The sequence below is a fragment of the Anomalospiza imberbis genome, chromosome 23 (assembly GCF_031753505.1).
Source record: "Anomalospiza imberbis isolate Cuckoo-Finch-1a 21T00152 chromosome 23, ASM3175350v1, whole genome shotgun sequence".
Taxonomy (NCBI): domain Eukaryota; kingdom Metazoa; phylum Chordata; class Aves; order Passeriformes; family Viduidae; genus Anomalospiza; species Anomalospiza imberbis.
Genome location: NC_089703.1, coordinates 8004988 through 8030195, shown reverse-complemented (window position 1 = coordinate 8030195; position 25208 = coordinate 8004988). Strand labels below are relative to the sequence as shown.

Sequence of the window (25208 nt, the reverse complement as noted above, 5' to 3'; positions counted from 1 at the left end):
AACTGGGGATGGAGCTGGTTTGTGCTGTGCTGCTGGTGTTGCCTTGTAATAGCAGCCAAAAAAGGGAGAAATGGGAAATAACTTGAGTTTCCCTCTCCTTCGGCCCAGGCCTTTTCAGCTGAGCAGTCCAAGATTGGCAGGAGACAATAGCTGGGTGAGTCTGCTCAACTGAATCTATAGAGCAGCCAGAATATTCCAACCCCTCTGCAAAACCAGGAAGGTTTGTTGGGCTGGTGACAGCAGGGTATGTTTCTTGTCGCCAGGAATCCTGGACTCTCTCAGTTGTCCTTGCTTCAGGTGTTAAATGGGTGATTTGCCCTTACTGGACACCAATCCAACCCTCCAACTGAGTGTTAACATCTACACATGCCTTTTTATGGGATCCAGAGCACATAAAGAAGTGAAATCAGAGGGATGTGCTGTCTTCCTGGGATTTCTGTCATGGAGAAACAGCCTTTTTGTCAGTCAGAGAGGTCCCTGCTGCATTCCAGATTCATGAAAGATGGAAGCCAGCGCAAACACGTCTGCTCTCGGATCTGCGTGTTGTTCAGCTGTGAGTGTACTGGCAAACACCATGCTGTGCTACCTTGCTGCAGCCTGGCCTCTTTCCCAAAGATTGGTACGATTATAGCTCACTCAGGTGACAAGACTGATAATGCATGTAGAGACTGGAGCCGGCAGGTCTCCTGTGAGGCTCAGGGGCTTCAGTTGCAGGGCTCCCTCCTCTGCCCCTGTCCCTGCCCTGCCCAGGACATATGGTTGTGCACTCCCTCACAGCTCTCGTGTCCTTTCCCAGTCCTGATGACACTCTCAAGAGTCCCTCACATTGCTTTGCCAGTGTTTTGGACCTTAGTTGAGCTTTGAGTCTCTGCAGAGCAAGGCTGGGGGATGGGTTTTTCTGTCCTGAGGGAGAGGGATGAGGAGAAGTGTGGGAAAAATATTTGCTAGAAAAGTCATTGAGACCTTGCTGCCCATTTCACTTTTAGGTGGCCTTGGTTTCTTCCCACAGCAGATGTCTCTGCAATAGCAGAAGATATATTTGATTTGTGGCAAAAGTTCCATGTTCTGTGCACTTGGATAGTCTCCTTTTGTTTTTCATACCCCACTCCCTCTGAGGTGGTGTTTTAAGACCCTTTTCACTTTCCTGTTTGCATCTCACTGCCCTTCAGTGCACCACCTCCTCTGCTTGCTTTGCAGTCTATCAGATTTATTGCTGTTGCTATACTGATCAGGACCTTTTCAAAACTTGGTAGTGCCACTGGAGTGTCGGGCACTGCACAAGGTTGAAGAGAGGCACAGCTTCCTCTCCAGGAGGGTGGCCATCCCTCTCTGTACTGTCAGAGCTGTCTCTTCCCTTCTGATTTTAGCAATGCAGGTGCCAGGATTCACCCTCTCCCTTTGCAGTTTAGGGGCTCCATGATAATCGTGTAGTTCTTGACAACTGAAGAGCAGCTGAGGGTCACCAGCTGTTTCACTGTAGAGCTGCAGGGGGGAAACTGAGTTGAAGGTGCCTGAGGATGTCCTCAAAGCTCATGAAGTGACCCGCTGAGGGATTATTATCCCACCTGGGCTCCAAGGTTCTCATCACAACCCATCCCACAGGCTGCCAACACAACCCATCATTGCAAAGGAAACAAGGGGAGCACATGATGCCTCCTGTCTTGCCCTGCTGTGCCTTTGGCTTGTCTTGCTGCCCTTCCTTTCCTCTTCTTGCTCTGGCACTCGCTGCTCCCAGCACATGCCCTGACTCCTGCCTGGACAGCCTGAGCTGGCTCCTTTAAGGCAGGCACGCCAGGGGATTGCGCGCGGTGCCAGCCTTCGCTGTGAGTGCCTCTCGCGCTTCCCCCTTGGAAAGTTTCCTGCCCAATTGTTATGTGCGATCCGATCTGAAAGTTGCTCTCTAAGCTTCTTGTCACATTTTGACTTAATGAAGTGCAACTGGAGTGGGAATTGGGGTTCATCACGCCAGTCTCACTGCGCTCCCTTGTTGTCAGAAAACAGGGGCGGTTGGGGACCGTAATGCAACGCTGCAAGTCGTTATCATTCCGGTCAGTCTGTTTAACACAAAATTAAACAAAGAACTAATTAGTGCCTCATGAATTAATAAATGCGCAGTTGCTGGGTAGGAAGGGGAGGAAGGAAAAAAGGTTGTTGAAGGAAAGATACTGAAAAAGTCGAATTAGGATGTTGTGTCAAGGGGAAAAAAAAAAAAAACTGAGTCCACTTTGGCGAAGAGTTTGGATCCATTGGTTTCCTTGGAATAAGCTCCCCTCCTCCTTCTGCATCCTGCATGTCTGCTCTGGAGCAGTGAAGAACGACAGGCACAGGGACGAGGCAGCCTTTCAGTGCTTCACAAGAAAGATGGGGACAAAGTTTTTAGCAGGGCCTATCATGATTGGACAAGGGGTGATGGTTTTAAACTAAAAGAGGCACAATTTAGCCTAGATATAAGGAAGAAAATGGTTATGGTGAGGGGAGTGAGGCTCTGGTACAGGCTGCTCAGTGAAGCTGTGTCTGCACCATCCCTGGAAGTGTTCAAGGCCAGGTTGGATGGAGCTTGGAGCAACCCAGTCTAGTGTAAAGTGTCCCTGCCTATGGAAGGGGAGTTGGACTGTACGACCTTTAAAGGTCCCTTCCAACCCAAACCGTTACAGGACTTCAAGATTTTCCAATGATGTTCCCTAGAAGCCGCATCTGGGGTCCAGTAGCCAAATACAAATACTTAGCCAAAGCGGATGTGGGAACTAAGAGCTGTGGGGTAGAAGCCCATCACTGGAAAGGAGGGAGACTTTAAACATGTTCGTGATGAGCAAGTCTCCTCTCTTTGTCTGAAGGCTTTTTCCTGGAGAAGCCACAGTTGACACAGTAACAGTGTGTAATCTCAGATTAACCATGTCCCAGCAGCCCTCCCCCTGGTCCTTGTCCTCCCTGGCCCCATTCCCACAGGGAGGGTGTGGTGCTGGCCAGCCGGCGGCAGGGCTGGCCACGAGGGCCGTGCCGGATGCCCACTCGGCCGATCCCACAGGTGCTGTGCCGTGCCACGCTGCCAGCAAGCGGGCTCGGCTCTGGCACATTGTCAGGCAGGGAAGCAGAGCTGGGGGAGGGAAGAGTCCATCCTTAAGAGGACATGTCAAGTACAATTAGCGTTATCTGTCTAAATATGTACTGGGAACACAGAATACAAGAGGAGGCCTGGCTGGCTTTAATGGAGACATATGCAAGGTCATATTGCCTCATACAATCCCCCAATCTGATTTGGGGATTACACATTCTAAGTAAATTGGCGTTATTCCTCTTGCATCATTGATAAGCTGCGGCCAAAAGAAGAGGAGTAAAAAAAAAAAAAAACAATTAAAAACCCAATCCCAAGAATTGATCATGCACAGGGGTTAGGGAGTGAAGGCAGGAAGGCAGAGAGTTACAGACAGAAAGCTTGGGAAAGAGGGAGAGAACAAAAGAGAGGGAAGGAAAAAACAGTGTGACAGTGGCAGAGAAAGCAGTGGAAAGAGCAAGGGAAAAAAGGAGAACAAAGGGAAGGAAAAGGTGAAAGAAGGGATGCCAGAAGAACTGAGGGTGCCAGGGTGGGAGAAGCACCTCAAATCAGGGAGCTGTTACTCCAGCCATGCCCTCAGCGTTTTTAGCATCAGGAATTGAGTGGGAAAGGAAGGAGCCAGGCTGGTTATGCATCTTCCTCACCCGAGGGGCTCTGTCCTCCTGTCCATGCATCCATCTGGGATATCTCACCAGCTCCTTCCTGCTCTGGGTCCCAGCCAACATGTGGCATCTATCTTTGGCAGTGGCAGAGTACGAGTGACAGGAGGAGGCCGTCCACATGCACAGAGTGCCAGGGCCCTGGAAGACAGGGCTGAGCCATGGCAGCAGCACGGAGTCCCCTGAATCCCTCTCACTTGTGTCCTACCAGGGACTCAAGAGGGTCTCAGAAGGGCTGAGTCGTGGCACACACTGCTGCACCCAGAAAAGGGAACGTGCGGAGAGCCGGCATGTGGCATGGACAGCTGGGGCTCCTGGACACAACCACGGGCATGCTGGGCAGGACCTTGGGGCAGTTTGTCATTCTACTGCCACCTGGGCAGCTGTGAGAGCTGTTCTGGCAGGGCTGCAAAACAGAGGCTACAGGAATGGGCCGGGCACCCTTGCCACTGTGCATGAAGCACTCTGTGCTCCTGGCCACCTCCCAGCTCCGGGAGAGGGAAGACCCTGTCTGGCTGCAGAGCAGTCTTCCCCCAGCCGTGAGCTCTCCTCCCATCCTGCCTGTGCAGAATAACCTCCTCCAGAAGTCTCATGGCACGGCTTTTATGCTCTGTCACATTTTTGGAACATATGGTTTTAAATAATTCAATTTACTTTTCATGTATTTTGCTGTGACTTTTTTTCCCCTGTCCCTTTTCTCCTTTGTCCTCACTCTCTGCATTCTCCTGGGTGGAAAATGCACAGATGAGTGGTTAAGGGGGTTCAGTGACATGGGACCCAGTCCTGTACCCTGTCATCTTGTGCCCCACAAGGTGTGCAAGGGAGGCCTCAAGCCATTAGCACACAGGTGAACCTCTGAAAAAGGGGAGTCAGCGGAGGAAATGTGAAGATTGGGAAGGGGAAATCTGACATGGAGCAGAACACAGCCTTAGATGTGTGGGCAAAGTACAGAGAAGACCAGCACAAGGTGTGTCTCTGGTACATGGGGAGCAGGATTCAGGCCAGTAATGGCTGCTCTCTATGTGAAATTATTCCCAATCCTCAGTAGGAACCTCTTTCACAGAGAAGTGCCATGGGGTGCATGGCAGTGTGGGATCCAACCAGGACCAGGAAAGCATTTTGTTCCCTTGTGGAGTGTGAATGTCCCATGCTGGACCATGTTCTTACACAGCTTTTGTGAGTCTTGGCTTTTACTCAGGTGTGCCCTTTGTGTTAACTGGATCCTTTCTTTTCTCACTCCAGAATGAAGTGAATTTAGAGCTAAAAACGAGGCAAGAAACGAGGCCTTGAAATCTCTGAAAGGTAGGAGAGACTTCAGACTGCAATGGGTATGTCACTATGCCCTCCTGGGTTCTCTTCTCCTCTGTGCGTCTCTCACACTTACGGCCTGCTCACTGTGGCCATGCCTGCTCTAGACCTTCCGGGGTTAGACTGTTGTTACTCATGAAGAGAGATGGAAACAGAAGAAGGTCAAGTGCAGACATGGCATATATGTGTCCTAATCCTGTCTTTGTCTTTGTACAGCAGTTGTTCTGGGCATCTGGTTTTGTCACTGAGGGTTTTCCTCAATATCTTGTCTATTGCCTCTATCTTGACAGCTAAAAATGTGTGTAAGGATTTTGGTGAAAGGGAACTGCTTTATCTTCATGCATGTGTGCTGGGGTACATGGATATAAAGTCACTGAATAGGACGCAGTCTCCATCTACTGTGAAGTTTTGCTGAGCTCAGTTCACATAATTCAGATGGTGACGTGGATGTTCTCCTCTCCTCCTCTTCTGGCACATTTTTATCTATTCAGACTGCAGAACCATGCTGGTAGTGTGGAAGCATTTCCATGTGTCCAGCAGAATCAGGGATTTCCTGAGTTTTCCCTTTACCTAGACCCTCATGGACTGTCTTAGAAGAAAAAACCCCAGCTTCACAGTCTTCTAGAGCTTGGATGGTGACTTAGTCTGTGCCTGGTAAGAGTCAGAGGTCCAGAGCCCAGGGAAATGGAAGATAATACTGTCTCTTAAATGCCTTATCTCCATGTGCTGGGTAAGACACTCCCTATGCCACCTCAGATAATGGTTACTGAGAAGTCCCTGCCATGCCAAGGCAGTTCCTGCTGTCCCTGGCTTCTCTTCCTGGCCCCAGGAGGACCATGGAGTTCCTTGTGTGTTGCCCAAACAGTTCCCACTCTCTCCCCATGTCTCTGCTCTGTACTCCCTGCATCCAACCACATCTGGCCCCTCGCATTGCTCCCCTCCATCACCAGGCACCAAGACAGGTGTGAGGGCCCGAGAGGCCGTGGGGAGGGTGGGAGGTGCTCTGCCCTGTGAGACATTACTCAGAGGTGCCAGGAGCACTCACTGCATGTGTGCGCTTGGAGCGTTCCTGCACTGGGACCCCCAATGCCCACTTTTGGGGTGCACATGGACTGAGTCCGAGCAGCAGCTGAGGGGCCCAGGCTGGCTGGGGTGGGAGGGGGCCCCAAGCTGGGCTGGGCAGTGTCAGAGGTGACCGGTGGAAGGCCAGTGTTATGTAAATACTGCTGCTGTAACATGGCAGGCCTGAATGGCCCTATGCATCCATCCATCATTGCTGGGGAACAGAAGCCTCCCTTGGAGCACGGGGGGCCAGCAGTGTGGGGCATGCAGACACAGGCAGCATGTGCCCTACTCATAAACTGTTTGTTTTCTTTTTGTCTCTCTCGTTTCGGGGCACCCCACCGAGAGCAACTCTCTGTTCTGTCCTTGCAACCTCTCCCCCAACCTTCCCCCCACCACTTCAGACCTTCCTTTTCCTCCCTTCTTTCCCCGGCCCTTAAAAAAATGGAGGGGAAAAAAAGGGGGGAAAAAAAGTCCCCAGTTCACATTGCGGCTTCTTTCTCTGACTTCAAAGGCTCCTCATCATTGTTTGGGATCGGCAGGCAGTGGCCCTGAAAACGTGATCACAGCCAGGCACAGTGTAGGTCACCACTGAGCGCCATGCTCCAAGTGCTGAAAGGAACAGGCAGATTCTTCCCTTTTCATGCTTCACAACCCTGGTTACAGCCCTCTGCCTCGCCCGCGTGCTCCTCGCTGCATGGCTATTCTTGCTCTTTTCTCCTCCTTTTCCTCCTGCCCTCCCTCTCTCTGTTTCTCTCAGGTCCCTCGTTTCTCCATCCGTTTGCTTTCATCCTGCCCCTCTCTGTGCCCACCATCACACACTTCTCACACTTCCTTCTCTTCTTTCCATTACTTTTCTTTCTCAGTGTCTCAGGTCTGGCACTGCTGCCACTTCTCTCTGTTATATGAATCACTGTTTTATTTCTCCCTTTTCCCTCTTCTAAAGGTCAGGTTGGAGGTTGATTTCCTCATGCTCCCTGTTCCTGTTTACTAGCAGCCTTCCTCTGACATTTGCCCACATTTCTGTCTTTGCCTGTGATATCTCACTCACTGTGCCCAAAAGTACAGCAGTTCTGTAATTTCTGGATTAGTCCTAGACAGCTGACAGCCCTCCCTGCACAGGTGTGAGCTCACTGCTTTCATGTGCAGTGCATTTATCCCCCAAAATTTAGCCTGGCCTCACATGGGGAGATAGCACACAGTGCCTGCCATCAGTGTCAGCTTCCAAACTTGCTCTTTGGCTTAGCTGGTTAACCTGAAGGAGTGAGCACATAGGGTTAGTGTTGTAGATGGATTTGGAAAGCCAGGTGCTGACTTCATATATATATCACAGGGAAATATTTAAATCTTGTAGGTCTAACATGGAATGTGATACTGATGGTAGTCCTGAGGGCAGAGTTAGGCAGGGATAAGGCAGAGAAAAACAGGCCCAACAGTTTAATGGGCATCCCAGAACATTTCCTCAGTGGATTTCAATGAGGGAACAACACTTCGTTGCGCTGAAGCTTGGGCATGTTTGGCAGCACAGTGAGCCACAGCCAGATGGAAACTCCCTGCCTGCAGAACATCCCCCAGCAATATCTGGAGCTTAATTTCGCTGTAGGTGAAAAGCTTGGACTCTGCACCCCTCCAGCACCCGTCCAAAGAAAAGCCACCCTCTCTCCACCCCCAGAAGCAGAGATCATGGTGCTTGTGCCTCTGGTGATTTGTGAGGTTGTTTTAATGCCGAGGAGCCCACCAGGACTTGTCTCTTGCTAAATAGGCATATTAAGGGACATTGCAGCAGGGGTTATAGAGTAATAATTTGTTCTAATGAGCTGGTGTCACGTTCTCCCTGGCTGAGCTGTGCCCGAGCAGGAGCCGTGGTAGGAAAGGGCTGTGCTCGCTGACCTGTCAGCCCAGGTTAATGAAGTACCGCTCTGCTCGGGGGTCAGAGAGCAGCGGTTCAGCCAGTCAGCAGCGGCTCGGGGGGCCGCAGGGGAAGGATGGGGCTCTTCCCGGAGCTGAATGCCCCAGGGGAGGCCTGTGCCATGCTGGACGGAGCAGCAGGATGTACATTACGGCACTGGGATCTCCATGCTGTGCTGGTGGCTCGAGTGCCACAGCACCCTCATCAAACTGTCTGCAGGCAGGGGTGAAACTGCTGCAGCCAGGAGCTGGCTGGGGCTTGTCCTCTGGCCTTGCAGGAGAGCCCAGGTTGGCACGCTGGGAAGGAGGCTGGAAAAGCAAGAGAGCACCTAGGTTACAGATGCTTACAGACATGAGGGGACAGGTGCAGGGAAATGGCCAGTGGTGCTCATCCTTACCTTTGTGTGCAGTGTATGAACAGCCAGAAGTTTTCCTTGTCCTTCCTGTTCCTTCTTTCTCCTCCCTCGATGCTTCCCCATGGTTTGCTGTGATCCTTTGTCTTGCAAACCTAATCAGTTTCTTTCATGCCTTCTGGGTACCTGGGCAGGAAAGATACAGGAACTTTTGCCAGTCCCCCCATGGTCACCTTTAGGGAGCAGGTTGATGGCAGGATAACCTGGGCAGCTGCAGTTTGAGCAGGGCTCCACATCCTGCAGGAGATGGCAGAAAAAGCCATAAACAGGGAGTTTACGTTGGCTGGCCTTGCTTCTGTGAATGACACAGCCCCATCCATGCTGGGGCAGGATGGTGCCCTCGGCTATACCAGCATCCTGAGGTCTACAGCACAAGTCCTGTATACCATCTTCCTCCTTCTCCTCCTCCCACTCTTTGCTCCCCCCGCTTCTCTTTGCTTTTCCCTGTCTCCATCTCTCTCTCCCTTTCATCTACTCAGAAGGCTTTACTCTACTTCCTTGTCACCCTAATTGATTGCATTAACCTTTCAGCGTATTGGATTTCCCCAGCACCGTGCAGAGAGCACTGTGCAATATGCTTATAATCCGGGCTGTAATGGACAGGGAGCAGTCAACGAGCCCCTGCTCCAACAGGTTCTGCTGACAACTTCTCTGGGAGGGGAGGAGGAGTGGACCAGGGGGACCTGGGGCATGGCTGTCCTGCAGCCTGTGCAGACCTGGCCTCAGTGCTCCCCCCTGAGCAGGCTTGTGTTAGCTTGTGAGAGTGGAGTCCTTGAAAAAGGATCCGGCTTGGGAAGCAGGGAGGAGATGTTATATTTGACCTATTACTGTAATTTCTCCTAGTGTTTGAGCACCATTCTTCTGTTGGTCTACAGTTTTCTTCCATCTGTTCAATACTAAGTTAATGTACGCTTTACATTTAGGCACTTGTTGCTAGTGGCAGGATGAGAAGACAGTATCATGGAATCTTCCTGTTTTCACATCATACTTGCCTCTGCCTTTTCCTTTAGGATGAGGATACAAGGGAGATGGACACTTCTCCTCAGATTTCAAAGAAAAGCATAGGAATTTTGTGTTGATGAGAAAGACAGCACCAAGGTGCAGAGAGATCGGGAGACAGAAGCCCTGAATTATATCTCAGGCTTGGCCTTGGATACATCCTTTCACTCTCTGGTACCTCATTTTCACCCAGGATGTTGGCAGTGTTGATTTGGTGGGTTGGGGAAGGAGGAGGGCGGGAGGGTTGGGGAAGATGGAGGGCAGTTATTGCTGCTCACTGGGCAAGGGATGAGAATGTGCCTGCAGACAGGCAGTGAAGCTACACGGCCCAGTGTGACTGCTCACTCTGCCTGTGAGGCAGGAAATAAACCCACAAGATAAGTAGCCAGGAGCATGTGAGCCTGTGAAAGGCCTGGCAGACTGCTGGTGGTCGGGGCAGAGCCAAGAGATGTTTTGGCATCCTTTATTTTAAAGGATTGGAATGATGGATCTGCCATAGTCTCCTGGCCATGGTGCCCTCTTTAAAGTCTTCTTGCCATAGGCTCAGTTCAGCACAATGCTTTGAGCACTAGGTTTGAGTTTTGCTTAAGCCAAAATCATTTAAGCAAATATTTAGGAGTTCCATTTGACAAGGACCATAGGATGAGACCTAGACTCTTATGAGGCCCTTTTGTAGTTCTCCTTTTCAGATAGCATTTAGCACAAGATGGTTCTTCATTTATGGTTACAGCTCACAGTGTAAAAAACAGCAGTAGTGGAAGGATTGCTGATCACTTCATAGGTCTTTAGTTCAAGTTACTTCATCTTGTTAAAAGCATTTACTCTGAAGGTACCCACTCTCCCAAGGGGATGTTGAGAGCCGGCCTTTAGAAACTTGCCAAGTTCCTAACACACCAGGAGGAGGGGACAGGGCCTGTACCGTGCAAGGTAAAGGCAAATCCCCAGTTTTTCCAGGAAGGAACATGAAATGACAGGAGTCAGAGGGAGGAAAAACTTTATTCCAGGCAATCATTCCAAAAAGTGTGAGGCTCCTTATAAGCCAGAAGGTAGTTAGGGTAGGTACTTTTTTTAAGGTTAAATAAAGAAGAACTAGAAGCAGGAAGCAAAGGATGAGAAATCTGAAACAAGCTAGAGAGAAAGCATGAGGGAGAGCAGCACCTCCTAAATGGAAGGGTAAACAGGCGCTCCGAGGCATTAACTTAATTGATTGTTCTGCAACAGGCTGAACGCTGTGTTACTCTGTCACCGTGGCAACAACCCAAAAAAATTGTCAGCCTGTTTGGATGAAGTGAAGCGAAACATTCTCTAATTTGCGGTGATCCGGGTGTTTGTTTTCCTTCCGAAGAGGCGGGGGCTCTATTGATCTATTATTTGCACAGAGCTTTTTTTTTTTCATGGTGAGATGGAGAAAGCAGGAGCCTTGGGGTGTGCTCCCAGGGCAGGTGAGGCAGCAGGGGTGTTTCTGCTGTCTTACCACAGATCTGCCTTGGCAGGATGGCCATGCAAAGCCAGCAGAGGTTCCAGTGGTAGGAACCATCCCAAAGAAGCTGGAGGACAGGGGAAAGTGTTTGGGTGTGAAGAATTTGTGCCAAAAGTGTCTGGCTGTGATAAACTTGTGCCAGGGCTACTACTTTGGTCCATCCCATTCTCATGCCTTTGGGCTCTTGCAGTTCACAGAATCGTACAACCCCAGAGTGATGGAATATCCTGAGCTGAAAGGGATCCACATGGGATCATCAAATCCAGCTCTTGGCTTTGCCCCAGACAATCCCAAAAGTGACACCAGTTCTGTCTTTATTGCAGTCTGTGGTGTTAGGTGGAGTCAGCAACAACTGCCTCAGGGACAAGAGCAGCTCTGTCCCCCTACCAGCTCCCTTTCCAGATCCATGCTATTCTGTGTTATGTGTGCAGATCTGCGCCTGTGCACAGCCTGTGCTTGTGGGAACGTATTGTTGCACACTTGGGGGAGTGACAGAAATTGTGTTTATCCTTATCCCACAACTGTGGGAACATAACGAGGTCCCCGCTTTGAGCCCTTTGTTACAGTGGAGATGAAATCCCTGGGCCAAAGAAGGAGGGATTTTTGTCTCCTGGGATATGGGGTCAGTCTGCTCCAAGGGGCTGTGTGAAACGGGAGATGGGGATGGCCAGTGTGGGATGGGGGACTTGCTGCAGGCACAGCTTGGAGCAGAGCCAGGGGAGCCACAGATGGGAAGAGGTACCACAAACTGTGCAGCAGCTTGTGCCCCTCGTCAGCAGTGTCTGGCCCTGCACAGCCCTGGGGGCTGAGCAGGAGCTCTTGGGGATGCCACTCACTGTCAGCTCATGCTTGGTTTCAGAGTGAAATGTCACTGCAGCACTTGATTCAGCTGGGAATTGTTCAGTCAGAATGGCAAGGTGCAGGGAATTAGGGAACAAGCCCACATAGCCAGGGGTGAGCAGCAAGGCCTTGTGCCAAAGACATGATGCCAAGAGACGGGGCTGTGGCAGGGGAAAGGTGCCTTACAGGTCTGCAGTAGGGGGAACAGGCAACAGTGGCTCAGAGCCAGTGGAAGGGTGAGTGGCAGAGGTGGTTCTGGGCCAGCAAAGGAGAGTAGAGTTTCCTTGTGACAGGGAAGGAGGGATAGACTTGACTTTCCTTGTGCTTGGCCCTGCAGAGAGGTTTCATCCTCCTGTTTGGGGTTTTCTGCACTCTCACGGCCTTGGGCACCCTGGGGGCAATCCCATGTTTCCCATACAGGCTGATCATCCTCATTACTCCTCAGCAGTGCCCTAGCCCATGCACAGCTAGTCCGGCTGCTGTACAAGGGCTGTCTAGTTGATCCCCAAGATTGCAGGGAGAGCTGTGGAATGTGTTGGTGTCAACTGCTGGAGAGTGTTGCTTTGTGGGGTATGCAGGGGGAAACCCCCACTGTATATTCCTGTGCTCTTCCTGCCTCCCTCCCAGATCCTTTCTCTGTTGTCCTAGGGGATTTTCCTCCTCTGTTTGTACTGGTTTTGCTGTATCGCTCTTTCCCCCTTCTGTCTCTCTCTTCCCTTCTCCTCTATTTCATTCTTTCCATCCAGTTTTTAACTCTTCTGCTCTGTTCCTCTTTTTCACTGTGTAGATAAGGGTTGGGGATAAGTGACTGTGGCTGGTGGGTGAGCACTGAAGCACTGTGTCCTACGAGGGCATCTGCCCCCGTGCTCCTGGTGGGTGTGCGTGGGTGGGGGCACCATGGGAGAGAGGAGTGCTGCATGTCTCTTTGGAGAGAGCTGAGCTGCCAGTGAAAGTTTGGTGGTTATCAGTGTCAGGAGAAGCTAAATAACCCTGTAACTGGTATGAAGGTGAATTCACGGTCTAGTGAGCACTGAAAATATGAAAGGGCTCTGAGACAGGCAGAGTGTGGAGAGGGGAATACAGCTTGCCCATGGCTCAGGGAGTGGTGTGTTGGCCGAGCAGTGCAAGGACACGTGCTGATGCCATCCAGATCATCAGCCATGGCAAACTGCCTTTTGTGGGGCTGGACAGAACAGGGAGGGTGCTCAGGACTACAAGTTTGGAGACAAATGAGACATGCACACGTTAACATGGCAAGAACACCCTCAGAGAATGTCTGTGGGCAGCCACATCTGACTGCACAGCCCTGTACACATGTGGCCATGTGCCCACGCAGTGCCACGAGGCCATGCACATCCATGTGCACAGGTGTGCAGACAGCCATACCCATGCAGGCAGGTACACATCTCTGCGTGTGGAGATGCTTCCACAGCTCCATAAACATGGGGTCACAGGCACACCCAGGCTGCCAGTGCAGTGCTCTGCCGCCTGTGTCAGCTCGCAGTCATGCCAAATTCCTTTTTGGTGTAACTAAACTCCAGTCAGGCAGCACAGATGGATTTATCCCAGCACATCTTGGATGTCTGTGTGGTTACCTGCTCTGAGCAGGAGAAGACTTGTGGGAAATCTATTCTCCTTCCAGCTGGGAGAAACTGATGCTTTGGAGAACCAGAAGATGTGCAGAGAGGAAACCCCCTTCAGCTCTTCACCTGCAGCTGGTAATCTCCTTGCACCAAATCCCTGAAACAGGGGAATTGCATTTGAAGCTCAGCCAGTGGTGATTTGGTGTTAGACATTTGCAAAAGAGACTTTGATTAATTCGTAGTAAAATCAAGTAGCACTTGGGTGCCAGCACCACATTCCAGGGTGAGACAGCGACCAAGGTGCGCGCTGGGCAGGCTGCCAGGTGCCTGAGCAATCCCCGCGGAGGTGGCAGCGCCATTCAACCCACAGCCTCTCCCTGCTTGGGCTTCTTAATTATTAATTTATTTTTCTCCCTTCCTTGGCAAAAAAATACTATTTGGTAACGACCTCAAATTGCAAAATGCTGATGATTTGGAGAATGTGTCACAGAAGCTCCAGGGTGATAAAGGGGAGACGAATCCCAGCCAACAATCCGGCTCAGCCAGTTTGCCTATTTATTAAAGAAAAAGCCCAGATCATTAACTTTTTTGTTGTTGTTCTGTTTGCGGGCAACTCCCTGCTGGCAACTTTTGGGTGCCCAGTAAATTAAACCAAGTATCGGCCTGGTTCAGGGCAACCTGAGCTTCTATTTAGAGCTGTGAGAACAAACTGGCTTCGTTTATGTTAGCACGTGAATAAACCCTTTAGGGTACCATGCAAAAGTGCTCTCTGGCATAAAAGCAGCGTCAGAAAATCCTTACTCTTGCTGCCTCGTGGAGGGTCAGGTATTGTAACTGGAGAGCTGAGCTTCCCTTCTCCTCCCACTGCTTGTTCACACAGTTAATTGCCCCTCGACACCTCACTGTGCCATGCTGGTCCCCAGAGAAGCAGGGCTGGAGGAGAGCATCTGTAGGCACAGGCTTTGTTGGTTTCCCCGTTTGCCTGTTCGGGTTAGTTGTTGAATAAAGAACAGTTTAGGGATGGGCTTGCCTGCCTGGTGCCTCTGTGAACTCCGAGAGTTCCCTGTGCTATCAGGGAAGGGTGATTATATCCCCCTCCTCTGGAACATCCCACGTGTTTGCTGAAGTAGTGCTTCAAGCTAAATCAGTTTGCTGAGGGCTCCAGCTTCCCTTAATTCAGTGTCAGGACCAGGCTTGCACGGCCATTATTCAAGAAGTTTTATCAGAAGCACAAAGCTAGCATCTGCCCTCCTGCTTCCCTCTGGGCATCACCAGCTCTCCTGCCCTGGCTCTGGCACACGGAGACTCGAGGGACTGCCTCTCTGAGCCCATTTGCAGGCAAAACTCGTTCCAGCTCCTGGAGAGTCTCGGCTGTTTGACTAGCAGCGGGAGCACGGTGGCTTGTCACTGGTGCCTGGAACAGCAGCTCAGAAAACCTGCCAGAACTGAGGAGCTCGTGTGGGAAAAAGGAGCAAAGACACTGCTCAGATTGCTAGCCTCTCCCCTTCCCTCTTCCAACCCAGCTCAGTTTCTCCCAGAGGTAGCCACCTTCTTTCCTAGGCCTGGCTTATGTCCCTTTGCACTCATTTCTCTGGTGAAGCCTGCCCAGACCCGTGTTCACGTGGATGCTGATGGGAGGAGAAGGGTATTTTTCAAGGTTTCTGCTGGGTTTTTTTTCTTCTGAAATATAAGGATGTGCAATTTTTTTAGTTTCAATTTAGCATTGGAGAATTTTATAATTTAGTAATTAAAATCTCTGATAGGCTTTAGAAATTGCAGCTAATTGAATTTAATGGGAAGATGATTTTCAATTTTATTTGATTACCCGGACCCCTGGCATTGGTATTTATGGGAAAAAAATGGGAAATGTGCTGTGTGGGCTAAGATGGCATAATTGAATTAGGGCTAATCGGATTTCTTCGTCATGAATTTCACTATAATTTTCCTATAATTTTCCATTAGATATCTAGTTTACAAATATTCACAAAGAAATGAAGCTCTTTCGGAATGGAGATTGCTGGCTAACAGGATTACAGGGACGATAGCTCGGCATTGCCAGCCCGGGCTCCTTCAGTAATGCAATCGCTGCGTCTGCCTCACACTTACCGCCCGCCGCTGCTCCCGCAGCCCCGGCCCTGTGCCAGGGCTCCCGGGGGGCCGCGGCCGGGCTTCCGCCGGGCTGTGCCGGGTCCCTGTGCGGTGTCCCCGTGCCGGGCACGCAGCGACAGCCAGCGCTGCCCGGCGGTGTCCGTGTGTCCCGGTGTCCCCGTGCCGGGCACACAGCGACAGCCAGCCCCTGTGCCCTCGGGGGCACACGGACGCTGTGCCGGGCACACGGACGTTGTGCTGGGCACACGGCGGTGTCCCCGTGCCCTCGGGGCACACGGACGCTGTGCCGGGCACACGGATGCTGTGCCGGGCACACGGACGTTGTGCTGGGCACACGGCGGTGTCCCCGTGCCCTCGGGGGCACACGGACGCTGTGCCGGGCACACGGCGGTGTCCCCGTGCCCTCGGGGGCACACGGATGCTGTGCCGGGCACACGGATGCTGTGCCGGGCACACGGACGTTGTGCTGGGCACACGGCGGTGTCCCCGAGCCCTCGGGGGCACACGGACGCTGTGCCGGGCACACGGCGGTGTCCCCGAGCCCTCGGGGGCACACGGACGCTGTGCCGGGCACACGGCGGTGTCCCCGAGCCCTCGGGGGCACACGGACGCTGTGCCGGGCACACGGATGCTGTGCCGGGCACACGGACGTTGTGCTGGGCACACGGCGGTGTCCCCGAGCCCTCGGGGGCACACGGACGTTGTGCTGGGCACACGGCGGTGTCCCCGTGCCCTCGGGGGCATACGGACGCTGTGCCGGGCACACGGACGTTGTGCTGGGCACACGGCGGTGTCCCCGTGCCCTCGGGGGCATACGGACGCTGTGCCGGGCACACAGGTCCCCGCCGGGGCTGCGCGTGCCCCCGCGGCGCTGGCGCGTCCCCGCCTCGCAAGGAGGCACCGGCGGGCACGCTGACACGTCCCCCGTGTCAGCAGCGTTGCAGCTCAGGCAGCCCCGTTGCACAAGCAGGGCCAGCCCACGCGGATTCACGCGTTCAGCATCGCGGGCAGCTCTCGGAATGCGCCCACCCCCAGCTTGCTTGCAAGGGAGGGGACCCTTTGCCTCCCCTCCCTGTGCTCTGGGTGCTCTGGTGAGGGTCCTCCTGTCACGTCCCAGAGGAGGAAGAGCAGTCAGTCCCTGCTGTGTGCAGTCCTGGGTCTGATGCCCATTTCTTACCTCCTCCATCATCTCCCCTCGTTGTCACTTCTAATGAATGCGTGACTGCTCCACTGGGGACAGTCCCTGACAGTGCTCTGTACCTGCCTCAGTGCCCAGCATAGGAGCAGGGGTGACTCTGCCTGTGATGGGGCAGGTGGAGCAGAGCAGGCAATGTGCCAGATTCCCTCTGCCTTCTCTCCCTTCTCCTCTTGCCCCTGCCCAAGCCTAATCAAATCTAGAGTGAATTTATGGAGACCAGCCCTACTCCACAGTGTCAGAGTCCAGTAAAATCCAGCCTGTCTGTTGACCTGCTCCATCTCTGTTACTTGCTGAGCTGCATTTTGGGAGCCTTTACAGATCTGCCCAGCCCATGTCAGGATAGAGTTGCTGGGGGAGCAAGTCATTGCCCTGTAGAGTAAGTAGGGTGGCAACTCCTCTCTACCCAGTGCCCCCTGACATCTGCGTGCCATTAGGCCTTCCACATGTGTCCAGAGCAGAACAGTCTCTGCTAAAACATCCATGACAACCCAGCCCTGTCCTGGCTGGTGCAGGACCATGCACTTCCTGCGTCTATGCTTTTACATGACTCCGTGTGTGTGCACATGGCATGTGCTCACACTTTGATTTGCTTGTCTTTGCGGGAACACAAGCTGGCTTGCAGATCCGCTGGACAGAAAATCACCATTTCTGTTTGTGCTTGCCCCATGCTCTGCAGAAATAGGTCTTGCCCAGTCTGGGACCCATCCTTGGGCAGCAGTTTCCCATCCCCAGCTGTGTGCTTTGCCAAGCCTGGGCTCAGGGGCTCTGTGGGGTTCAGGATGGCTCAGGGTGGTATTTGCTGGTTTTGCAGGCAAAGCACCTGCTTTTGAGTGCCAGGTACCTTCCCTATTGGACCTGCTGCCTGGGTACAGCTATGCCCTTACCTCCTCACCCTGAAATCCCCAGGCTGCACTTTTAATTGCTGCAGTAAATTGTAACTAATTGTTAGTGCATTCAAACCCCTGCCACTCCTTCCCCCCAAGTCTTCCTGGGCCCCTGTGGAGCACATGCCGTGTACGTTCAGTGCCGTATGGCCCGTTCCCAGTACAGTCATTCCCTCTGGGCAGTGGTCAAGAGATGAGCAGCATCAGCTTCCAGCAGATGCTGGAAGCTGTGGGGTGCCTGGAAAAGAAGTAGCTACATGGTGGGGATGTGGTGTCAAACTGTTGGAGGCCAAAGGAACAGTAAATGGCAGAATTGCTCCCAGCAGAGCCTTCCCCAGCACGCTGAGACTTAGCACAGCTGCTTTGGCAAGGGGTTCTGGGAGCCATGTGCCAATAATGTGATTGAAACTGAATTGAGAAGGAAGAAGGGAAAGAGAAGGAAAGGGAAAGAAAGCATGGATTGTCTGCTCCTGCCGCCCAGGCCCTGAGGCCTCTGGGCACCTCCCTTGACGAAACAGAAATCAAACAAAATTACAGAAATAGGGCAGGAGCATTTGCCTAATAGACTCCCCAAGCAGGAGCAGGAGGAGGGGCACAGTACTGCCAGATCTCCAGACTGCAATCTGAGAGCCAGCGCCCTGATCCCACATGAATCCAGAGCACAGTCCCAGGCCCCCAGGCCAGCTCCAGCTCAGGAGGGAGAAACTGCCAGGAAAATGGGCTAAGCATAAAAAACAAAGGTAGAAGAGACACAAAAAGGGGGATGTCCCACATCTCAGTGTGACTCACCCCCCGCTCAGCCCTGGCACACTGTCTGCGGGGAAAGCATTAAACTGTAATAATAATAAATTAATCATCCTTCCCCCTCCCATTGCACCTTTCATCTGAGGATCTCTGAGCACCTGGCAAACATTAATTACCAAGAGCTCCTCATGCCCCTGGGAGGGTGGAAGGGGACACAGAGAGATCTCTTCACCTGCCACGGAAGGGCAGATGTGGCTGGAGCGGATGGGGCAGCTCTCGCATGGCACGGAAGCAAAGTTCAGAGCAGAGTGAGGGCTGCTGCCTTCCCTTGAGTGCCCTGGAGAGCAGAGGGTCCGGGAGCCTCTTCATGCCAGGGCACGGTCAGAGGCAGCTTTTCCTCAGAGTGGAGCCATACCCTGACGGGGAGAGGGAAGGAGGGGAGCTGCTACCCTCATCGGGGGCACAGGAGCAGAAAGCTTCAGAGCCCTTGAGAGAGGAAAGAACCAACTTAACTTTCTTTGGGTAAGAGGCAAAGGAGGGAGTATGGGGAAATAAAACCTGATCCTGTGACAGGAGATTGCTGAGATAGGAAATCAGGCCTTGCCATTGCATCAGCTGCGGGGCGTGGATTTCACCTGAAAAAACACCTTGGCAAGTTGTTCCTGCAAGGAGGAGTGGGAGGGACAGTGGGAAGTCTGTGGAGGGGATCCTCCAGGTGTATTTAGGTTGTGTGTGTGGGTTCGTGTGTGTCATGGTGTATGGATAGGTGTGTATTTGAATGTCAGTGAGCACAGAGTATCATTTTCTTTGTGGAGGGCATATGCATGTTGTGTGTGCATGCTGGGATGGGAGGGGTGGGGAACATTTGTATACTGATGTGTGAACGTGCTCAGCTCGGTGCACGTAGAAGAACAGGTATGTTCAGAGGGGCTGTGTGTGCGTAGTAACATAGCCATGTTAGAAAGTGTGTTCCTCTTTGTGAGGAACTGGAGATCCAGCGGGGGGCCACTCTCCCAGGGAACAGTAGTGGTGAGCAGAACTCCCACTCCTTAAGTATTAAGTTCACAGAAGAAGCAAAAATGAAGATATCTTACATAAAGTGCAGTGAACTTATGGGACCTGTCAGCAAACAAACCTGGAAGGAAGTGTTGGATCCAAACTGAGCTATTACAGAGCCAGCACAGACAATTCTGGTTCTGTCCATTACTTTGCAGGGTGGGATAATTCCTTGGCAGGTGCTGTAGTGCCTGACTCAGGTGTAGGGACCAGGGCAGGCTCTGCTGAGGACTGTGGGTGATGTCGGCTGGGCTGGTGCCTGCACTGGGGCCAAGGGAAGTGCAGACAGGCAGGATTTTAAAGGCAGCACGGGGTGACAGTGCTGATCGGAGCTGATGGTGTGGTTAGAAACCAGTGAGTGGGGAGGTCCGGCAGTGCTGATAAAGCAGGAGCTTGGCTGCACCAGGTGGGAAGGCGAGTCCCGTACAGGGCTCTGTTCAGGAGTGCTGCTTGGCTGGGCAGCCCCCAGGCAGGGCACGCTTGCTTCCTGCCTGACACTGTTGTCCCCACGTGCTTCCTGGCTTGGAAGGTCCCTGGGTGGCTCCATTTCTCTAGACTTTGTTTAGATTTTTCTCTGAGAGGAGCCAGAATATTTGTGGTTTCCACAAATGACTCCCCTCTTCTCTTCCCTCTCCCTGCCCTCTGGCCTGCATTGCTGCCTGTGCGTTTTTGCCCATGCAAATGCAGCACTGCTGAGGTGAGGAGCTACAGTTTGTGTTGCGTCTCTGGGCCCAGGACACTATCTGGGTGCAGCACATCCTGGTGCATGGAGCCAAACACACCTGGGCTCCTTCCAGCCCTGTGACTAACCTGTCCAGCCACTTCTGGCGAGTCACTTCCCTCACTAGTGCCTCAGTTTCCCCATCCCTAGTGGGGTAATGATGCTGGCCTCCTTTGGGAAGCACATTAAGTTCTGCTTATAAAAAGGATTTAAGAGCTGGTAAGTCCACGGGCAGCTCTGCGTGAGCCCCGGTGAGGAGCCCAGCTCTGCCAAAATCCTGGAGCCAAACGTGGTGTGTTCACAAAAACAGCCTACAACCTGCTCAAAATACCTATTTAATCAGGTAAATAATCTGCTCGTTTGTTTTAAAGAAAGAGGCTTATATCTGTGTTTACCCAACACGCCTCTCAGAACCTCCCTCGCATTCTTTGCTACTTAGAAAAATAAAGCCAAAAAAAAATGAGGAAATTCATCGCAAAAGGGCCCCCTTCCCCCCGCCTCCCGTGGCCCCGGCGTTCAGGGGTAGAGCGCCGTGATCTTCCCGAGGGCACGATGCGTCCAGGGTTGTGACACCCGCAGGTGGCGGCCACCAGTGCCCCGAGGGCTCCAGTCCTCCTCGGAGCGCGCTCCGCACCGCACGGCCGAGCCGGGACCCGCGTGGGACGGCGGTGCCGGGGCCACCCGCCGTGCCCCTGCCCGCGGGTCCTGCCGTGCCCGGTACCCAGGGCACCGCTGCCGCTCGTCCGGTCCCGTACGCCCCCCTCCATCCCCTCGTGGTTTGCAGTCTGCTCCGCGCCGGCGGCTCCGTCCCCGCCGCCCCGGGGCTTCCGGAGGAGCCAGCGCCGCGGCCGCGGGGCGGGTGGCGGCGACGGCCGGCGGCGACGGCCGCGGGACAGCGCGGCCAGGCTGGTCCCGGCGTGCGGGGCAGCCCCGCGCTGCTTGCCCGCCGTGCCGGGACCGCCGCGGGGTGCGCGAGGGCCGCGCTCCGGCTCCGCCCGAGGTAACCCCGCCGCCGCTGCCCCGCTGCCTCCCGACCCGACCCGACCCGACCCGCTCCAGCCCGGCCCGGCCCCGCACCTGCCCCCGGCGGCGGGCCCGGCGAGGGGCGGGTCCGCCGCCCGCCAGTCACCGCCCCCCGCGGCGGCGCGCCCGCCCCCGGCCCCGCTGCCAAAGTGACTCGGGGAGGACCGGCACGGCAATGACATCAGTGCTTTAAACAACTTGTTATTCGGGAGCAATCAGCTGCAATTAGGTATTAATTAAGTATTATGAAAGTTGATTATTTAAGTGAATTCGGCTTTCGTCTCTCCGACTATGGTAAGTACAGCACAATTGTCCTTTTCCTGCCCCCAGCCCCCCGCCCGCCTCTCGGCGGAGCCCCCGGTCGGTGCGGCCGCTGGTGCCGGTGCCCCCGCGCCGGGCGGTACGGAGTGGAGCGCTGTCCGCCCGGCCGCTCCTCCGCGGCCGCGACGCTCCGCGGCCGCGGGGCCGGCGCTGCGGTGTCTCTCCGGCCGCGGGGCCGCCGCCGCACCGAAACTTTTGTTGGCGGGTGCGCGGTGCGGAGCTGCGGGCCAGGCGGAGCGGGGCGCGGGGGCCGCGCCAGGTGCGGCGCGGTGCGGCGGGGGACTTGCCGCCTCCTTCACTTTGCTTCTTTCACTTGTTTTACGGAAGTTGCTCCCGCGCCCGCCGCCCCTTCGGCCCCGCTCTCCCGGCCCCGCCGAGGTGGGCCGGGGGCTCTGCTCCCTCCGTCGGTCCTTCCCGGCAGCGCGGCCCCCGCGGGCCGCAGCAGCGGGGCGAGAAGCGGGCTGGCCGTGAGAGGATGCGGAGGGGAAGTTTATGGGGGTTTTGAAATGATTCTGCCTTTGTATTTGTTGTAAGTTGTGTGGGTTGTTTTCTCTTTCATATTTTCCCCCCTCCTGAGCTCTGGCGTGTCGGTGGTAAAGGTTGCTTGTCAGGTTCCTGTACTGCCTAAATGAAAAGGAATTTAATTTATTTGGGACAAGGCAGTGGCAGATGAAGAGGCTGCTTATTACATTTAATGAGTTGTTTTTTGGTTTTATTCAGCCTGGGCATATCTGGGATGGGTTTGTTTTTGTCCTTCCATGTGAGGTGTATGAGACCTCCCCCACCCCTTCACATCATGCAGGGAGGAGGAAAGGTAGCCAGGCTGGGGCAATGTTTTGGTTTTAGATTACAGGCCCTAGTATTGGGGTTGGGTGTGTTTTTGATTGTAGCTTTTTGTGGCTCGTCCACTGCTTTTTGATCAGGTATCAGGATGGGGGAGTAGGTTCCGGCCTGGTGCTGGACCAGGCTGGATTGGGCTGGTGGCCCTGCTGGCTGTGATGATGGACAGGTCTCCATCAGGCTGGAGTGTGATTGCAGCCAGGAGCTGCAAAACTCAAAGTGTTGGTGGGTTTTCCAATCCTTGGACCGTCTGGATCAGAGTCTCATTTAGACTTGACAAAATGTACAAATTCAGAGTTTGGTAGGAATCAATCCCTTAGGTGATGTTACCTCCCTCTTTGGGACCAGGTCCCACCACTATGGCCCCATACTGGCTAACACAACTACACCTGCTCCTCCAAAATGGTGTAAACCATTCTTTGCCATTTAAAAAACAAATGGCAGCAATGAGCCAAACAGGTCTGTGCTGGCAATGTGCCATGGTCCAGGTAATTACTGCCAGAGAGTGTGTGTTGTTTTTTTTTTTAATAAGGAGTAAGATGGTAATAAACTGGTTGATGATTGACTGGGCCTGAACTATGTACTCTGATATTGTGAGTGAGAGGATAATTTTGCCGTCGTTTGTTCCATTTATTTACTTATTTTTACCATTGATATCAGGAACCGAGTGGCTCCAGAGCCACTTCCACCTGTGAGTGTCAAGTGCCAGCTCTGCCTGGGTGCAGCCGTGGGCGTGTGGCTGCCTCCCTTCTCGATCAAGAGGCTGGGATGCTGCGTGGGCAGCTCGGGAGTTAAGGATGCGGTGAAACTGCAGGGGGGCAAATGCTTCAAAGAGCAGTAAACAGTGATTTAGCCCGATCTCCGACTCGAGGAGCGGCGGCCGCTGCCCGGCCGTCCCGGGCCGGGCTGCCCCGGGCGGGCGGGGCTGCGCCCCGGCCCTGCAGTGCCCTCTGCCGGCTGGAGCGCTGCCCGCTGCCCCGGGGGGCTCCCCCGAGCAGGGGCTGCCCAGCCCGCGCCCTCCCCTCCCCAAAAAAGGGACCCTCCTTCCCCCAGAAGTGTTATGAGTGCTCAGCCTTGCCACCGCTGCGCCCAGGTAACACGTGGGCTTCGGTCTCCGGTGTGGGAACCCGGGGCTGCAGTAAGCCATGGAAATGAGGACCGGGGAGATCTCTTTAAGTCAGCATTATGATCTGTGTGTGGGTGAACCCGTCTTGTCATGATCTTGGGGCAAAGACCTGCCCCATAATCACCACTTCTAACCCTTATCTACTTGGGCCAGCTTATCTCCCTCAGTCTGCCTCTTGAATTCCCTCCAAGCCCTCGGGCAGTGACTCTCCAGAGGCAGTGCCCGAGGGTTGCTCATACGAGATGCCAGCTGGCAGAGGCAAGTCCAGAGGGGTTTCTTTCCGGGAGGGACTCCATGTGTGGGGTCTGACAGTCTGCTCTTGCTGAGGGCTTTCTCAGCTCAGTCAGTCCATGCATGGACCTTCTAGGACCAGAAGTGTTAATAATGGTTAAGGGCCGAAAAGAATTTGTGGACTGAGTCCATCTGCGCAGGAATGTGGCAAGATGTTCCCTACATGTGACTTTCTTTGAGTCTGCCTTTAAATACCTTGACTGACTGGGTACTTGTCACTTCCTTTGGGAAACTGTTCCCCAGCCTAGTTATCCTTGGTATGAGATTACAGGAACTGACCTCAGAATGAGGACCAACACGCCTATGGGAAATGGGTGGACGAATACCCAATTTCCCACTAAAAGGGTCATTTTGTGTCTGTCAAATCACTGCTGTTGTTTGAAACACCCAGTGGATAGAAACACCTTCTTTGGGCTGGTGACAACTTGTTTGGGGTTTTTTTGACCAGACTGTTTGGGAGACATTGGCTCAGTTGAGGTTGGTGTCATTCCTGAGCTCATGCTCTGCAGAAGGTTCCTAGGCCGTTGGTTTGGGTGTTCATGTCTCTTTCCAGTAGTTCTGTGAGATACTTGTTGGGTGGATTAAGCCTACCAAGTAAAGATTGTTCCTTGGGAGAAGGCTTTAGCAGGGCAGGGATTAACCTTCCCATAGAGGAATAAGCAGCACCCAGCTATTACTTGGAGAACATGCTTCAGAGCTGCCTGAAGTCCACAGGAGTGAGTCTACTGTTTTGGCACTATAGAGAGATAACTCACAAAAAGGCCAGAAAGTTGATCTCTGAGATGAACTCCTGTTTCCTCACTTGTACTCTGTCTGCTGGATCTCATGAGTCCTTCTAAACCAGGTCTGCCACTGACAGAGCGGGGTCCGCTGATGTGTGCAGGTACTACACCGATCTGCTCTGAGACACAGAGTCCCAGGGGGGAGAGGGAACTTGTACTGAAACTGGCTGGGAATGGCACAGATATCTCGACTGGAGGGGATCACATATTTGATGTGTAGTTTCCATATCATCAGTTTCTCTTTCTGTTTTGCTAAACTGTTTATACTTCTACCCGGAGCCCTCTTTCCTGCGATTGGATCTCTGGGCTTTGCCTACACAGCCTTTTCTGTCCCACTTTTTGCACTTGGCTGTCCTCCCAGCGAGAGCCTTTGTGGCCACTTTGACTCTCCCTCTGACATCAAATCGTGCCCCTGGGCTGCTGTGCAGCCTACAGTTTAGGCGCCCTCTGAAAAGTTGGTTGAAAGTGTCTGGAAAGTAATGAAAAGTCCTGTAGTAGGTGAAGATAACTATTGCCTGTGCTGCATCTCCCACCTCCACCTGGGCTCCTTCCCTTCCTCCCAGGGTTTGAAGATGCAGCCATTCCCAAGGTTTGGAGAGCTCAGGTGCCACCCAGGGCTCAACTCCCAGAAGTGCTGACACGGCAGGGGCCGTGCTAGCCGATCCAGCTGAGGTTTGGGAGAACCACTGTCCTCGTCCTCAGCTGCACTTTGCAAAGCAAAGAGGGGGCAGAGGAGGCTTGGCTGGAAGCAGGGGAGGGGCAGAACCTCCAGCCAAAAGTCCCACGCGGCACCGTCTCCTCCCCTCCGG

The 25208-nt window shown here is 53.5% G+C and overlaps 1 protein-coding gene across 33 annotated transcripts in view; it reads left to right on the top strand.

Annotated features, from left to right (window-relative positions):
* Positions 1 to 25208, top strand: part of CASZ1 (castor zinc finger 1) — a 273107-nt gene that overhangs the window by 167489 nt on the left and 80410 nt on the right. For 21 of the 33 annotated variants that reach the window (XM_068171699.1, XM_068171689.1, XM_068171678.1 and 18 more), the window contains one exon: positions 4954 to 5013. Coding sequence is in view for 6 of the 33 variants with exons in the window: in XM_068171665.1 (XP_068027766.1) it covers positions 21285 to 21333 (49 nt within the window). In the remaining 27 variants the exon portion in view is untranslated. Of the gene's footprint in view, positions 1 to 4953; positions 5040 to 21183; positions 21334 to 25208 lie in introns of those variants that run through there. The other 12 variants (XM_068171695.1, XM_068171690.1, XM_068171694.1 and 9 more) reach the window with 3 other exon arrangements.